Source organism: Sitophilus oryzae, unplaced genomic scaffold, assembly GCF_002938485.1.
Source record: "Sitophilus oryzae breed Bouriz unplaced genomic scaffold, Soryzae_2.0 scaffold_1582_pilon_pilon, whole genome shotgun sequence".
Lineage (NCBI taxonomy): Eukaryota > Metazoa > Arthropoda > Insecta > Coleoptera > Curculionidae > Sitophilus > Sitophilus oryzae.
This window is the reverse complement of record NW_022146261.1, coordinates 1504188-1521883: the sequence shown is the minus strand read 5'-3', so window position 1 is coordinate 1521883 and position 17696 is coordinate 1504188. Positions and strand designations below refer to the sequence as shown.

The 17696-nt window shown below is 31.5% G+C and overlaps 2 protein-coding genes and 1 pseudogene across 2 annotated transcripts; 2 read left to right on the top strand and 1 right to left on the bottom strand.

Annotated features, from left to right (window-relative positions):
• Positions 1-424: 424 nt before the first annotated feature.
• On the top strand, positions 425-3535 carry LOC115879640 (annotated as a pseudogene).
• A 1948-nt stretch (positions 3536-5483) lies between these two features.
• On the top strand, positions 5484-8416 carry LOC115879579. The gene is made up of 4 exons (XM_030896473.1): positions 5484-5643; positions 5704-6318; positions 6378-6803; positions 8278-8416. The coding sequence occupies exons 1-4, from the start codon at positions 5639-5641 to the stop codon at positions 8414-8416; spliced, it is 1185 nt and encodes a 394-aa protein (XP_030752333.1). The 5' UTR covers positions 5484-5638.
• A 4185-nt stretch (positions 8417-12601) lies between these two features.
• Positions 12602-14191, bottom strand: LOC115879578. Its single transcript, XM_030896472.1, has one exon. It carries the CDS (start codon positions 14189-14191, stop codon positions 12602-12604), a length of 1590 nt encoding a protein of 529 aa, XP_030752332.1.
• Between the last annotated feature and the right edge of the window lie 3505 nt (positions 14192-17696).

Genomic DNA, 17696 nt, shown 5'->3' with positions numbered 1-17696 from the left:
AACCAAACTTTTTCCAAACCAATCCCTATGAGTATATCGACGAGGCAAACAAGCAATATAAAACCAAACTTTAGTAACAACTATCCACCACCACCAAAATTTGTTTTTGAAGAACTTTATAATACTCAAGCGGAAAATGTCAATCAAATCGACTATGAGAAAAATAATTTTGAAAATTTAGAAAATAACGATGAAAATAATTATTACGAATACGGACAAACAGACATATCTGAAAATGAAAATTATTCAGAAGAAATCCCAGCAGAGCGAAAACTTTTGTCATCCGTCGACAACCGACAAGAAAACTTAAAACCGACGCACAGTGGTTCCGATATGGCAAAAAGTGACGCATATCGGTTAAAATTCATATCTGATAAATCTCACTTTTAATAATAATTTCAAATACGCACCCAATAAACCATTTATCACTATCTCGTCTATGTTTTTTGTTGATTATTTTTTGATGGCGAGCATTTTTAAGATTTTTATCATTTGTACACTTTGTAAATCGAACGGAGGTCAGCATTAAGATAAATTTTGGTGTTTTATTAAATCAACAATAATACGTGTGAAAAGTAATACAACCATGGAGGAAGGCCATTCAGGTAAGTATTTTTTTAATAATCTGTATTTGTCTTTTGAGTTCAAATATCTTAAGAGCACCACCGAACACCACGCTAGTTTTTATTTTTAAAGTCTTTGTAGAATCCCTCCTACTTTTTAGTTCAATATTTAGACCCGCCATGACCCGCCGAAATAGAATTTTTACCTAATATTGTTTTCGTTTTAAAAAAAATACGAACTGACGACTCCCAATTTACACTAAACTAAATTTTTTGATGCCAGATAGAAAAAAAAACCATTTGGTGATTTCTTCTGGCGTCTATTCATCAATTGAAAAACACCTGACATTTTAGGTAACATCAGTCGTATGAATTTATGTAAACGTTTTCTTAAGAATGGATTCAATGGAAAATCGGAAGCTGAAATTTTGGAAGAAATTACCCTATATCTAACAAATTATTGTGATATTTAGAACACGGAGCAAGAATCCGCTAAGAAAATACTCAAATCATTCATTCAAAAATGGACCAAAAGATGGAGAGATTCATCTTATTCTTGGCAAAAATTTAGTTTGAAAAATGCTGATTGGTTAGAAAAAAATGTATTCAGTGACGTAGCTATAGACGAAAATTCGCAATGCACTGGGGAATCGGAACCCGGTCCATCAAAAAGAAAATGTTTTTCCGATTTATCCAAATCTCAAAAAGACAGAACTACGAAAGGTGATTTTTTTATTTCAATTTTGTGCACTATATTTACCATATATTAATTACTTCATTATAGACGTCAGAGATAATTATACTTCAGACATCCTTGCTTACGCAACCGTTTCTGTTCTTAAAAAGGAACATAAACATGATGTTGCTAAAGCAGTTTCAGCCGCTATTTCTTCTCCGGATGAAGTGTTGGCTGCTTTGAAACAAAATATTCCCAAAAAATTTACGCCTAATGAAGCCATCGCTTTATTTATAATCAACAGCAAGCAAACAAAGGCACAGTACCAAAACATGCGGTCAGCTACACTTTGGAAAGGTAATTTCATTAATTCGCAATTTGTATAAATATTTTTTTTTCATTATGTTTTTCATCAGGTACGGATCTGTACCCTTCATACCAGGAGATACTTAAATATAAAAAGTTGAGCTATCCTGTTTTAAATCCTGATGATTTTACTGAAACTGAAGCCAAAGTGACTCTTCAGAATTTAGTTGATACCACAGTAGAACGAATTTTAATTAATATTGCTGATCTGAATAGTACATGTGATATTATTGCCACACATAAATGGGGTATGGATGGAAGCAGTGGTCATTCGGAATTTAAGCAACGATTTATGGATCCAAAAAATTCCGATTCTACTGTATTTTGTACTAACTTGGTGCCTATTTCATTAACATATAGAGATGATTCTCAGAAAGATGTTATTTGGAGAAATGAAAATCCAAATTCTTCAAGGTATGATTAAAAATACTGAAGAAAAAGGGTATGAAGATTGGAAACCTGAAATTTATGAGCCTTTTTTCCTACCAACTACATCAATATGTTACTACATATCAAATTTTATCTAAATTTCGTCGAGTTATTAGACTTAGACTAAAATTTAGAGGAGCCTAATCTATATTTTTGATAAATTACATTTTCAAATTTTAGCTTATGTCGACCAATGAGAATGGCTTTCTGCAAGGAAGACTGTAATACAATTCTAACAGAGTATTCTAGAGTGATGAAGGAAATTGTGGAAATACAGGACAGTAAAATAAAAATTAATAATAGCGTAGAAGTCATTGTAAGACATAGATTCTACTGTACAATGGTAGATGGAAAAATAATAAATGCGGTGTGCAAAAATGCTGCAACTTCGGTAAATGAGTTTTTGTTAAATATAATATTTTAAACGTTCTGCATAATGTTTAAACCTATTGTACTTTTAGAGATGCCCTGTTTGTCTAGCTGGACCAAAAACTTTGAATAATTTGCCGAGCCAAACCAATGCAGATGTTTTGAAATTTGGAATATCCCCTTTGCATGCAAAAATTAACTCCATGGAATTTTTACTGAGATGTTCATACAAGTATGTATATTAGATGAGAGAATTAAACATTGTTAGTTAGATGAGAAGTTGCTGTCATGTCAGCAAGCATTATCCATCTATATTTAATTTATTTTTAGACTGGCCTCTACGAAGGAAGAACAAGAAACTAAAAAGAAAATAATACAAAAGCAGTTTAAAGAGAAAACTGGTTTAAACATAGGTAAACCAAAACCAGGGTTTGGTATTTCCCATGACGGAAATACAGCTAGGAGATTTTTTCAGAACTCGAAAGTTACATCTGAAATTATAGGGATAGAGTTACCTATTATTGAAAGGTTCTCGAATGTCCTAGCTGCGATATCATGCAACAGAATTATTTCACCTAGTCTTATGAAAATTATGCACGTGAAACTGCTGAACTTTTTCACAAAACCTACCCTCAATTCACGTTTTCACCAACAGTTCATAAAATTCTTTACCATGGACATGAGTACATGAAACAATTTCCTTTCATTCCAGTAGGTAATATTTCTTATAAAACTTTAATACCAAACAATAATTATTTTTTTAATTTAGGAGCATTGAGTGAAGAACCACAAGAAGCCCGCAACAAAGATTTTAAAAGATATCGTACAGACTTCTCAAGAAAGATTTCTCGGAAAGACACTTTAGAAGATATTTTTAACAGATTTATGTTAACATCTGATCCTCTATTTTTTTTCTTATTCAAGAAATTTCAGTTGTCATCAAAGACAACAAAAAAGGATGAAAATGTACACCTACCTCTAGATTTTCTCAATGAGGAAACTTCTGTTAACAATGCCATGATGGGTGTGGGGTACGATATGAGTTCTGACGAGGACAATTCTACAAGTAATGATGAAGATGACGAAATTACTAATGAGTTTGAAGATGGCGTTTTTTAACTAGCGATTCATATTGTTGCGGACCGGTGTGGACTCGACCTAACCTAACTATATGACCCGCCCTCGGATGACCTTAACATCGCATTAAAGAATAGACACCGTAATGATTCATTCGAAGATTCGAGAAGAATCAGTCCCACTGGAATGGAGTAGTACATACGAGAACATTCGAAACCTTCTCTATGCACCTAACGATCTATGGACTATTCTAGAAATCTTTAGCTGTAGGTATAAATGCCGGCGGCTGTGGCCTAGAGAGGGCAGTTATAAATAGACGAGTGCAGCTGACGCGTGGATGTAGAGCAGTCGTCCTGGTCTTGCGGATGTTAAGGACTTCACAATTGACGTTTTTTAATACCTTGAAACCTTAACTTTGTGCTCCACAAAATCAATTACAAAATGTATCCCTTAACCAAAAAATTACGTCAATAAAATCACATGCGGCACTTTTTCACCATTTGGAACCACTGTGCGACGTTAATATCATTCAATAACAATGGTTCTAACGAACTAGCCTATATTATTCTACCAGAGCACAATTTAAAATTTTTAATTGATTCCGGATCTACTAAATCGTTTATTGATCCAGATTTAACATATAAATATTTTCCAAATTTTATTCAAAGTGATCCATTTGTTGTTACAACTGTTTTTCAACAGTCGGCGCATCATTACAGTGCATTAATACCAGCCTCAAAAATTTTTAAATTACCCGGTAGTCAAAAATTAAAATTTTATTTATTTAAATTCCATAATATATTTGATGGTCTTATAGGACTCGACAACTTAAAGTTTTTGCAAGCTAATCTTAAGTTTGAGACCGGATACCTAGTAACACCTTATATAAGAATTAAATTACAATTCCAGACAGCAGAACACGAGTTAAATTCTATTACAGTAATTCCGAGATGTGAACAAGTTGTAAAAATAAAAACTAACATAAAAAACGGAGAGATAGTTATCCGAGAAAAATGATTCGACAATAGAGGAGTGCCTTTACTTAGTCTGGATTACAAAGTATTTTCGCCCGTTTAGAATGAATAAACTAAATTCTAAATTCTAAATGCCTGTTTTCACTAAAAGATCCGAATAGTAAACTACTACGATGGCGTATCAAGCTTCAAGAGTTTGATTACAAAGTCATCTATGAAAATGGCAAACTGAATACGAATGCGGATGCGCTGTCAATAAAAGAGTTACACACGACAACACATGAAGATATCCCTGAAACTTTTAGTTTAAAAAATTATGTTAATGAGTTTAATAGAGAATTAGAGGAAGAAATAAACCGCGAGAAAAACAAGGAAAATAATGACAACTACCCTGTAACGAAGTTACTATTTTTTTTATATATATTTAATTTTCTTTTTCTATTTTTATCGCCGATTACGAATTTTCTTTATTTAATTTATCTTTCTACTCTTCCATACATTAGAAAAATTTGATTCTTTTTCGAGAAGATAGTACTTTTTAAATAAAATTATATTTGTTGGATTAACGTACGAACCGAACTCATTAATTAGCTTAAAATGCGCTAATTAATAATTGAACGCATTCCACGCGCTCGATGCAGCCCGCTTGGTACCGCTGGCACAACCGCTGGTACTAGATCGGGTATCGAGACGCGCACACCGCTCGGCACACGCCGCCACCACGACGGTTCTCAACTGGAGGGAAGGACTGGGGAAAATAAGAAGCGACGCGCCAGCCAGAGGAAGCAGTGCTGCCAGACCTACCGTTTTCACCCTAGTAGTTACCGTTCTACCGCACAGACTACTAATTCTACCGCAATTTTAAAAGTAGAGAAAGTTACCAGAATTTATTATCGAATTTTTAAAAAATAAATTAAAAAGCATATTATAATATTATTATAAATCTACTATCGATAAAACTATGAATAACGATTCGGTGCCTCATCTCTATGCAGACGTCACAAGTCACATTGAAGTAGATATTTCGGGAATTCCCAGAAACGACCAGCCAGCTGAGTTCATGTTGTTTCGTAATAGTATACATAATCAAGGGTAATAGTAATATATTTTATCCCTTGATTTTGATTCGTATATGATTCGTATCGTGTAACGTAGCTTGTGTGCGGTTTTTTAATATTTCGACCATGAGGTAAGTAATTTAATATGCAATATCGACATTCTAAGCATCTATAATGTATTATATTATTAGTTCTGATGAATCTTATTTAACTGATGACCCATCGGTTCCTACCTCCAGTAAGGCCAAAAGAAAAAAATATGCACAAAAATTTAAGAGCGAATGGGAATCAGAATTTAAAAACTGGCTAGCACCTGGGAAAACGGATACTGAGGGCTATTGCAAAGTTTGCCAAAAGAATATTAGCGTCAGTTCGGGAAAATTACAACTTGTAAGACATCAAGACAGCGAGGCACATCGGAAAAAATGCAAGTCCGTAAAAAAACAGCCAACTTTAACATCGCTTATAAAAACTGGAAAAGAACGGACGAGTTTAGATGTGGCCACAAAAAGAGCAGATTTGTATATTTCTGCTTTTGTGGCAGAACATAATTTGCCATTTACTGTCACGGAACACATTCCTCAACTTCTGGCAAAAGTTTGTTGCGACTCAGATGTGGCCAAAAATATTAAATGCAGTCGGACCAAGACCACATCTATAGTAAAAAATATTATTGGGAAGCTAAGTTCGAAAAATATTTATGACATATTGAAATCTGTCAAATTCTCACTAATAATAGATGAATCCACTGATTTAAGCACTACTAAACATTTAGTTTTAATTTGCCGATATTTTGATGGCAACCAGTAAGTGTTATTTTATATTTTAGTCTCGAATATATCAAGTTATTATTTATTTATTTTAGAATACGAGATCGATTCCTAACTCTAATAGCAATGAAGAGTTCCAAAGCTGTTGATATTTACAGGGAGATTGTAAGTTTTCTAAATAAAAATAATGTACCTTTTTTAAACAACTTAATTGGGTTTGCCTCAGACGGTGCCAATGTGATGGCTGGGGCACACGAATCAGTAATGGCAAAGTTAAAAACTGACATTCCTCATATTTTTTTAATGAAATGTGTTTGTCACAGTTTTGCGTTATGTTCATCAAGTGCTTGTATGAAACTTCCAAGGGCAGTTGAAGACTGCATTAGAAATATTTATAATTACATAGCAAATAGTCCCAAAAGAATTGAAACCTTAAAGGAATTTCAAAATTTTACGCATACAAAATCCACAAAAATTCTCCACCCTTCTCAAACCCGTTGGCTTTCTTTAGAGGCGGTTGTGTAGGATTATTGAACAATTTAATGCCCTGAAACTCTATTTCATTGATGCTGTCACAAATGACAAATTGTTGGCAGCAGAAAATGTTACGAAAGTCCTTCAAGACCCTTTAACCTTGGCTTTTTAATAGTTTAAATAAGGAGATGCAGTCGATCGAACCAAAATTATACAATCTACATATTCGCATGTGTGAAACTTACAGAACCCTTCTGGATTATTTTATTAAAAAAAATGTACTGGAAAGTAATACCCAATTACAAAAAATAAATGTCAAAAATCCAGAGAATTATAAGAATATCGAAAACATATATTTAGGAGCCAATCTTATTCAATATATCCTAAATAATAATTTATCGGCTGAAGAAATACATATTCTTCGCGTGCGTTGTCTAGATTTTTATATAGAGGCCGCAGAGCAATTATCTAAAAGATATGATTTTGACAATGATGTATTAAAATCTATGTGTTTAATAAATCCGGAATATATAATAAAATGTAATGATGAGTCCCTAGTCCCTCTAGCCGTACATTTTCCTAATTTAGTTTTGCCAAATGACCTTCAAAAATTGGACAATGAGTGGAGACTTCTTAAAAATTCAGATCTAATTCGAAACTTTAAAAACGATGAGTCCGTAATATCCTTTTGGTTAAAAGTCCAGGAACAAAAATATGCCGATAAAACACAAATGTTTCCTTTTCTTTCATCCTTTGCATTTAATTTGCTAAGTTTGCCGCATTCTTCTGCAAATGCAGAAAGAAAGTTTTCCCAAATTAATCTGCTTAAGACGAAGCAGAGGAATTCGTTGTCAACAAGCACTATAGTTGGACTAATGCATAGCAAAGAATATATCGAAACAAAATGTTATGACATAAATATATCCAATGAGTTGTTGTCATACCATAACAGTAATCACTTGTATAAAAAATCTGATGAATATTCCGATTCGGAATAATGTATTAAACTATTTTTCTTTATTAATATTACGTACCTAAGTTTTATTTTGTTTTAGATTATTTAAGTGTTGAGTTTTTATGTTAAGATATATTATAAATTTTAAAAATTATTTTTCCTTTAGTCTAATAAAAATTTAATTAAACATATTACCAGTTTTTAATTTCTCTTGCAAAAATATTAAATAGAAAAATTTACGAAAATATACTAAAAATCTTGCTAGATTAGTCGATTTTAAAAGCGTATAATTGGTTATGATTGACGTTGATAAAACAGAGATATTAATGATTTAAACGTCCTTTGTTTATTGATCGTTTGACAACTGACGTTTAAGCATTGTTTGTTTGTGAACCTGAACCATAACCTTAAGTTATTCCTGTTATTCGCTTAAAATCGGCTATAGTGTGAAATAGGTCGCGGAATAGGTTTCGGCAGGCACGAAATTATGACGTCATGTTATCATAATATGATGGCTACCAATCGAATCTGTTTCCTGCGTTAGATCTACCGCCTTGGCCATTTAGATCTGGCACTGAGAGGAAGACAGTTCCTACACCACCACCACCACCGACAACACCAGCACCAGCTCAGCACCAGCACCAGCAGCAGCCAGTCGCCACCAGTCCGCCAAGCAAGCCAGCCCCGAACACCGCCGCCGCCTAGCAGTTGGGAAGCCTGCCCGTCCTCCGTCGTTTAATTAACCGTCACTCGAAACCGCCCGCAGGTAACCTTCAGGATTAGTATGGTATAGTATTGAGTATCGAGAATTCATTGTTTATTTGGTTTTAATTTTTTTTTTGCAGAAGGAATCCTGTACCGTGGCAAGGTCTAAATAGTTTGAATAAATTCCAAAGTAAAAAAAATATATTTTAAATATCAATAGCAAATCCTGCAAAATCAAATACGCTTGAGTTATCAATAGGGACTGGAAGAGCAAGTAAACTGTGAGTGTGATAAATCGGCGTTGCTTCGAACTCTAATTCCTTATTGATAATTTAATTAAAAATCATTAGGTCAGCTCTTAGATTTTTTTTTAAATCATAAAAACATATCTGGGTCGTTAATGAGGACTTGGTAAAATAAGTAGAAGTTGTGAGTGTGATAAATCCCGGCAAGTTGCTTCAATTCAAGGGTTCTTCATTTGAGTGCTTAGATAAACTGTCTCTAGTTTAATTTTTTTTCCGAAACAATCCGCAGTAAATCCTTCTGTCAGTTCTCTTAATAATTAAGCGGTATATCTCCAGTGAAGATTAGGAACGTGGGAAAGTTGTGAGTGCGATACATCCCGGCAGTTTTCTTACACACCGATCCCTTCACTATAGATACACTTGCTGAACTCTTATAGTTTTCCGCATTTCCTTTCATTCGTAATTTAATTTTTTTATTTTCTTTTCGTTGTCATATTTAGACCTTAGCCCCGCCGTACTTTTTAATTTTAAATAAATAATTTTTTTTAGTATTTTCTTATTCTCCCCGACATACCTTCAATTTAAATAAATAATTATTAGAACAATTTCTTGTTAACTCCAAAACACTTTTAATTTAATTAAATAATTATTACAACATTTTCTTATTGACACACCCGTATTTGTTTTAATATTTTGATTAAAACCTTTAACAGAATATTTTAAATTATTTTCACTAACACTGTCAAGTAAATTTTGTTTTCTTTTCTCTTTTTGAATTTATTGACAAGTTCTAACATTAATTATTTTTTTTTATTTAAGAATAAATTATTTTTTATTAACGTCGGGTGTCGTCCTTCCCCCTAACAGTCAGTAGTTTTATTAATATTCTTTTCTGTAGATTTACTCAACCGGTGACGAGACTCTACGTATTGGAGCCAATTTAAGCGCTGGGGTCGCAACCAGCCACCTACACATCGCCGTGCTATCTGACTTTCCGAAAGAAGACAGACATTTTTTTGCATTTAAAATAAAGCTTTGACTTGTAAATAGTTTTGGAAAACACGACCTGCCCTTTATTTTACCACTGTTGATTAGAGTTTAATTTATTTTCCCCACCTCTGAGCTAAAAGAACTGTAACACTGCCATACTTCTCCACTGTTTAAAAGCTACCCGAACCGGCACTGGTGGGCCTCTAACCACTTATTAACTAGAGGTGGCGCCCGAGATCTTCTAAGCAACAATACAAGAAACTTAAGCGTCAGTAACGCAGCTAAAAAAAAATAAGTTACGTTGCAGCCCTGATGACGTATCGATGTTAATGATACCCGACGATGAATGTCAACAACCTAGAGAAAAATCTGCTGATGATAACACTATACGTTCGAATTACGACCAAGACCCTATAGTCGGTGTTCCCATCCTAGAAACAGCGGTTAATTATGACGCGAACCAGATACTATTTTCTAGATTGCAACACAGTCCTAATAAAATAAAAACATTAATTTGGTTCAAAAAGAAAAGACGATTTTTAGTACAGCTTTCAGAAAATAATTTTGAAACAGACATTCTCACTTTTATAAAAGAATATTTTATACCGGACAAGACCTATTTTATATATTTCGAATCGAAAAAGTGATTGAAAGATTTAACTCTACAATTCAAAAGATAAATTTAAATGAAAAATTTCTCGACAGTAAAATCGATCAAATAGCATTTATTGTTAACTACATACAGCGGGAATTCAAACTATCTTAAAGATATATTAAATCTGTTTTTAAACGCTTATGAAATAATAAATTCAATTTTGCAAGATCTCGAGAATTCGTTGGCATTTTCAAAATTACAAACTCTACATCCTTGTATAATTAAAACTGAAGACCTTCTATACGAATTAAAAAATATAGAATAAATAATTGGCCAAGAAAATATGCCTTTGCCAGTTAATATCGAAAATATCTTTATTTTTGAAAGAATTATTGCTCTCAAATGTTTTATTGTCAATAATAAGATTACTTATCTATTAGACTTTCCGATCACTTTTCGAAATAAATTCGATTACTATCATTTATTCTCAATACCAATATCACACGAAAGTCTCTTCAGGACGGTTTTAACCCAAAATAAGTTTTTAATAAAGAATATATTGCACTATGCATTCAATAATGAGCCCTGTACGAAGACATTACCACGACAATTCATCTGTAAAGATTCACTAAAGGAAATTAAAGAAACCAGTCCTTGTGTGTGTGTGTGTGCGAAGTTCAGCTTCTAAGAACTACATCCAACCAAGACACCTGCCAACAAGTCGAGAAATTACCCAACCGATTGTCAACCAATTAGACAATATATATATATATATATATATATATATATATATATATATATATATATATATATATATATATATATATATATATATATATATATATATATATATATATATATATATATATATATATATATATATATATATATATATATATATATATATATATATATATATATATATATATATATATATATATATAAAGAAGAATGCAATTATTGGGCAACCCACAGTAAGATTAGCCATGAAACATGGCTAAAATACGACTACCCGTAGACACACAGTGTTTCTGCCTTCCAGCTTCATCAATACGGGAGGAATCAGCAACGATGAACTAGCGATCCTGAAAAAAAAAGGGGGAAGCAAACGAGGCACTAGGCACCATTTGCAACCTGGTTAAGCAGTAGCTCACAATTCGCAAGCGTTACTACCAAAAAACCGTTGCGGAGGTACTTATACATACCTCGCCGCTATCACCTTAGCCCAGAGAACACTGTGTGTCTACGGGTAGTCGTATTTTAGCCATGTTTCATGGCTAATCTTACTGTGGGTTGCCCAATAATTGCATTCTTCTTTTTTATTATAGTCCCCACGATAACATCTTTTCTTTTATATATATATATATATATATATATATATATATATATATATATATATATATATATATATATATATATATATATATATATATATATATATATATATATATATATATATATATATATAAAATATATAAAATGAAAATTGAATATCGACCGTACTGTTTTAAAGGATTGTTTGGATTATTTTTATAGTGTATCTTACAATATACACATTCATTACACCATTAATATACTGTTCAGTTATAAAATTTGACGGACAAAACAGACCTACACTGCATGGTGTTTAAGTTAAAATGAAACTGACAAAAAAAACTATCAACAATCAGACAAAACTAACAAACAGTAAGATAAAATTGTTATAAATTTGGACAAAACAAAAAGAAAGAGGACATCAGTTCATTACTAGTTTTGGTTTAATGTTTTAACAAATTGCAATATATTGTATTTAACTGGTTTGTGTCGGACTTAAAATTAATAGATTCTTTATTTTTATTTATAAAACACATTTCCATGAATAAACGGCTTATAATTTGATTCCTGTTTTAGAACCTTTACTTTATCTATAGTGAACGTGTGTCCCGTTTCCAAATGATGGTCCACCAATGCACATCTCTTTTTATGTGTACGACAGTCACTTTTATGCAATGATAGTCTCTGTTTTAGCCACTGACTAGTTTGTCCTATGTATGTTCTTTGGCAACCGTCACATGGTATCTCATATATTACATCAGACTTGAAAAGTGTTGGGGTTTTGTCTTTGATTTGGCTGTATAGATGGGATATTTTAAGTGTGTTATATTTTACCATTTTTATATGTGGAAAATCCCTGAAACTTGATATGATGTTGTTAGTGAGTCCTTTTACCAGTGGGATTCTTCTATAAGTTGTGTAATCCATTTCATCCCGTGGTCCGTCGTGTACGTTTGTGTTATAAATCAGTTTTTTCAAAATATTCCTCGGATAACCATTATTTTTAAAGATGTTAAATAGCTTATTTAAATTGTTTTGTATTCAACTTTTGTGTGATATATAACTCACTCTGTTTTTTATGGCTCTTATAGTATTGTATTTTTGCGATGTAGGATGGTTGGAAAAGAAGTTAAGGTATCTACCCGATGCAGTAGGTTTCTGGTACCAATCCAGTATGATTTCCCCATCGTCCTGTCTTATTAATCTTGTGTCTAAGAATGGAACGCTATTCTCTTTTTCACATTCGACCGTAAACTGAATTTTCTCATTAAATGAGTTAAAAATGTTCACTGTTAATTCGATGGAATCCTTTGGGACTGCAGCAATAATGTCATCGACATACCTGTACAAAAACGGAAATTTGAATGGCAATTTAGTTAGCACCTTATCAAATGTGTAGTCCAAAACCATATTGGCTAAGACTGGACTAATGGGAGAACCCATTGGAGTTCCGTAGATTTGTTTGTAAAATTTGTTGTTGAAAATGAAATACGTATTATCGAATATGAAATGTAATAATTTTGTAAAATTTTCCTTGGATATCTTAGAGACTTTTTTTATTTGTTCCCACTTGTCGTCAACGATTTCGAGTGCTAACTCCATTGGTATGTTAGTAAACAATGATATTACGTCTAAGGAAATCAATACATAGCCGTCCGGAACTCTTTTGGTTTGTATGTCGTCCACAAATGCGAAAGTATCTTTAACGCTATAATTATTACTGTTCTCAAAAGCCAATTTTAAAATATCAGCCAACTGCCTTGAAATGTTGTATGTAGTGGATTTTATTGAAGCTACAATGGGTCTAAATGGTATATCCTCTTTGTGTATTTTCGGTAAGCAATACAGCTTAGGGGTGACTGAGTTATAGATGGTCAGATTCTTTGCCTCCGCATCGGTAAATTCTTTCGCGTTTCTAATTTTCTTTATTAGATTATTATAAGCCGTTTGTATTGAACTGGTTGGGTCTTTCTTTAATTCAATGTAGGTTTGACTGTCTTTTAATAATTCCTGCGTTTTCTCTATATAATCTGCTTTATGTATAGCGACAGTACACCCTCCCTTATCCGATTGTACTATATACAATTCAGGATTTTTACTTAGAAAGCTTTTGGTTTGTTTATATAATACATTAATAGTTGTTGGTTTATTGTTATTCGAACCCTGTAAGAAATTTGTTGTAATATTTGTAACCCGTGCTCTTAATGTATCTTTTGATTCATCTGGAATGGCTTCAATTACATTCTCTATGTCTGCGAGGAACGTGTCCAGTTTAATATCGTTTTTTTGGCAAGGTATTCCAAACCTTGGTCCAAGAGATAGAAAATCGGCGATTTCTTTAGGTATATCAATATTTGAAAGATTCTTAAACCATTTTGAATTATCATTAAAAAAATTCATATGCAATTCCTTACTATTCAAGTTATCAAACTTCCTTATATTCTGTTGTTTGACTGAATTAAATATTTTCTTGTACTTAAGGTTCTGTCTTTTGTCGTACTCTTTAAAGATGTCATCCGGGATTTGTTCTTTTAAAGTGCGCTTAATCCTGGTAGTGCTGTCATTCAGCTTCTTAATTGGTACCAGAAACCTACTGCATCGGGTAGATACCTTAACTTCTTTTCCAACCATCCTACATCGCAAAAATACAATACTATAAGAGCCATAAAAAACAGAGTGAGTTATATATCACACAAAAGTTCAATACAAAACAATTTAAATAAGCTATTTAACATCTTTAAAAATAATGGTTATCCGAGGAATATTTTGAAAAAACTGATTTATAACACAAACGTACACGACGGACCACGGGATGAAATGGATTACACAACTTATAGAAGAATCCCACTGGTAAAAGGACTCACTAACAACATCATATCAAGTTTCACCTCACTTATACTTCGATAAAAACCCATCGTAAACAATTAGTAAAAAATGAATATATATATATATATATATATATATATATATATATATATATATATATATATATATATATATATATATATATATATATATATATATATATATATATATATATATATATATATATATATATATATATATATATATATATATATATTAATTTCTTATTAATAATATTTTTTTTTAATAATTTAAATCATCGTCTCTTCGTATTGCATTTTTTTGGATTTTGTTTTTTAGCACGTGCAAAGCAATAAATAATTGTCTGATGGAACCACGTTTTTTAAAATTTATCTAATAGAATCGTACCTGTAGTGTGGTAGTGGTCTTGATATTCTTTTTTATTAAATTGATTTTACATTTTTTAGAGAGAGAGACAGAGAGAGAGAGAGAGATACATTTTATCTTTACCTATTTTTAAAATAATTTGGACGAACTATTTAATTCTTAACTTGATTTAAACGGTTATAACCAGATTTCAGCTCAATGCTACAACTTGAAACATTCCAACAACTATACGGAGAAGATGTTGCCCAGAATATCAGGGAATACAAAAAAACATCGACAAAAATAATTAATCAAAAAAATAGAAGAATATTCCTATTGAGATGTAAACACGAAAATTTAAAACCCACCTTTTTAAATATTAAAACTTCACACATTCTTTTTCAAGATGTAAACCTTGAACGTAAATTTAATTGTTATCTACTAAGTAACTTCATATTTGCAGTTTTAAACTTGTTAATTTCAGACACTTCAATGTATCTTAAAAAGCTAGAAAATAAATTAAGTAATTTAGAGGAGAATCTCAGGAAGAAGATACCACTTTGTACTTTCGAAAAATTTAAAACTGTGTCTATTGCCAATAACGAAAAACTGTTTCAAAACATAAAATTAAAAAACCAGAAAAAAATTCAAAACCTCTTGGAAAAAAACAAAAAAACCAGTAAAGCAAATAGTGTTAAAAATTCTGGAACTGTATGTGGCTGGATTGAAAATTTAACAAATACTGCCATTCCTGATTATGCTAATAATGTTTTGAGTTATGGACCGAACTTTGCCATGGAAATTGTGAATAAAAAACAACTACCTACAAAAGATATCATAAGTAATATAGAAACGGGCTTTCAACACCTTACAAATAATCAAAAAGATGAAATAAGAAGTAAAACTAGTAACATTATTTCAAATTTTAAAAACAAAATAGAAAACCGAAAGAAAAATACGGAAATTCACAAAAATCTATATAAAACAAAAAAATTTCTTAACCAAAATTCTCATTTAAAAATTCTAAAAGCTGACAAAAGTAACAAAACGGTAATAATGACGTCACTTGACTATAATAAAAAAATGAAACAACTATTAAATGATAAAAAAACATATAAACAAATCAAGCGTGACCTAACAAACACACAGCAAATTAAAAATAACGAATTAATCGATAAATGGGAGAATAACCAATATATTTCACCCAATGTTGCAAAAGGGCTAAAAATTCGCAATGCTATCCCACCAAAAATATACGGACTCCCTAAATTACATAAAGATGGCATCCCATTGCGCCCCATTGTTTCATGTACCCAGTCACCATTTTACTCACTTTCAAAATATCTCAAAAATATACTTAACAATATAATATACAAAAACGATTATTATCTAAAAGATTCTTTTCAATTTAAAGAAAAACTAAAAATATTAAAATTCCAAAAGATTATGTACTTGTCTCCCTAGACGTTGTATCTTTATACACTAATGTTCCAATAGCTCTAGCACTAAAAATCATTAAAAATAAGTGGAATAACATCAAAAAATATACTGACATCCCCTTTGACGAGTTTATAAGCGCAACTGAACTCACATTAAATTCAACTTTTTTTCAATACGAAAATGAACTGTATAAACAAATAAAGGGTTGCGCAATGGGTGCTTCGATTTCAAGTGCAGTAGCACAAATAGTAATGGAGGACTTAGAGGAAACAGTACTCTCAAAAATCACCTATTCGATACCGTTTTTCTTTAGATTTGTTGACGATTGTATAATGGCTGTCCCAAAAAATCAAGTTGAAAACATCTTAACAATATTTAATTCTTATAATAAAAATTTACAATTTACCATCGAAATTGAACAAGAAAATAAAATAAACTTCCTTGATTTAACATTACATAACATAAATGGAAACATCAGAACCGAATGGTATACCAAAAAATCATGGTCTTCTCGTTATTTAAATTATAATTCTCATCATCACATAAACCAAAAAAAATCTGTAATTATAGGGCTAGCAGATCGTGCAATACAACTATCAGACCCAGAATATCGACAAAACGCGATAATTAAAGCTAAGGATGCTCTTAAATTAAATAGCTACCCACATGACATAATTAATAACATTTTTAAAAAACGAATTCACAAATTTTACAACTCACACCAACATAGTAAACCTATAAATAAGGACAATAAAAAATACATTTCTATCCCTTTTGTGAACGGACTGTCACAACAAATAAAACATTTACTTGGTAGTTATAATCTCAATGTATGTCACAAATCACACAATTTATTGGCGAGTAACTTTTCAAGGCTCAAGACAAAAACACCGAAAAACAAAAAAAGCAATCTAATTTACGAAATACCCTGCAAAAATTGCAGTGGAGTTTATATAGGACAAACCAGTCAGTATCTTGAAAACCGTTTAAAAGGTCATAAATACGACAAGAAAAATAAAACAGCCCTAACTTTGCATGAAATCCAAAAAAATCACAGTTTTGACTTTGAAAGTACAAAAATAATTGGCACCGAATATAATACCAAAAAAAGAGAAATTCTTGAATCTATTGCTATCCAAAAAAACCAACACTCTGTTAATGATAGGATAGATATAAACAACCTGAGTAAGATATATTATTCAGTGTTGTAAAATCCATTAAATGTGTATGTCTCTGTGCAAAAATTGTGACGACTTTATTGATATGTTTGTGTTATGTGTGTGGAAACCAATTTGGATATATTTTCTTCGCTAAGGTAGGCTTTTTATATATTTTTTTTCTCTCATGCCACCTTATAAAAATAGATTTCAGAAAGAAAATGATAAGTTGTAATAAGTAAACAATCTACGTTCAAGGTAACAAAATAGAATTTTTATATATATATATTACTATTATTTTTAATTAGTACGTTCATAATGTGACTATAAAATTTTTTTTTTTAGTA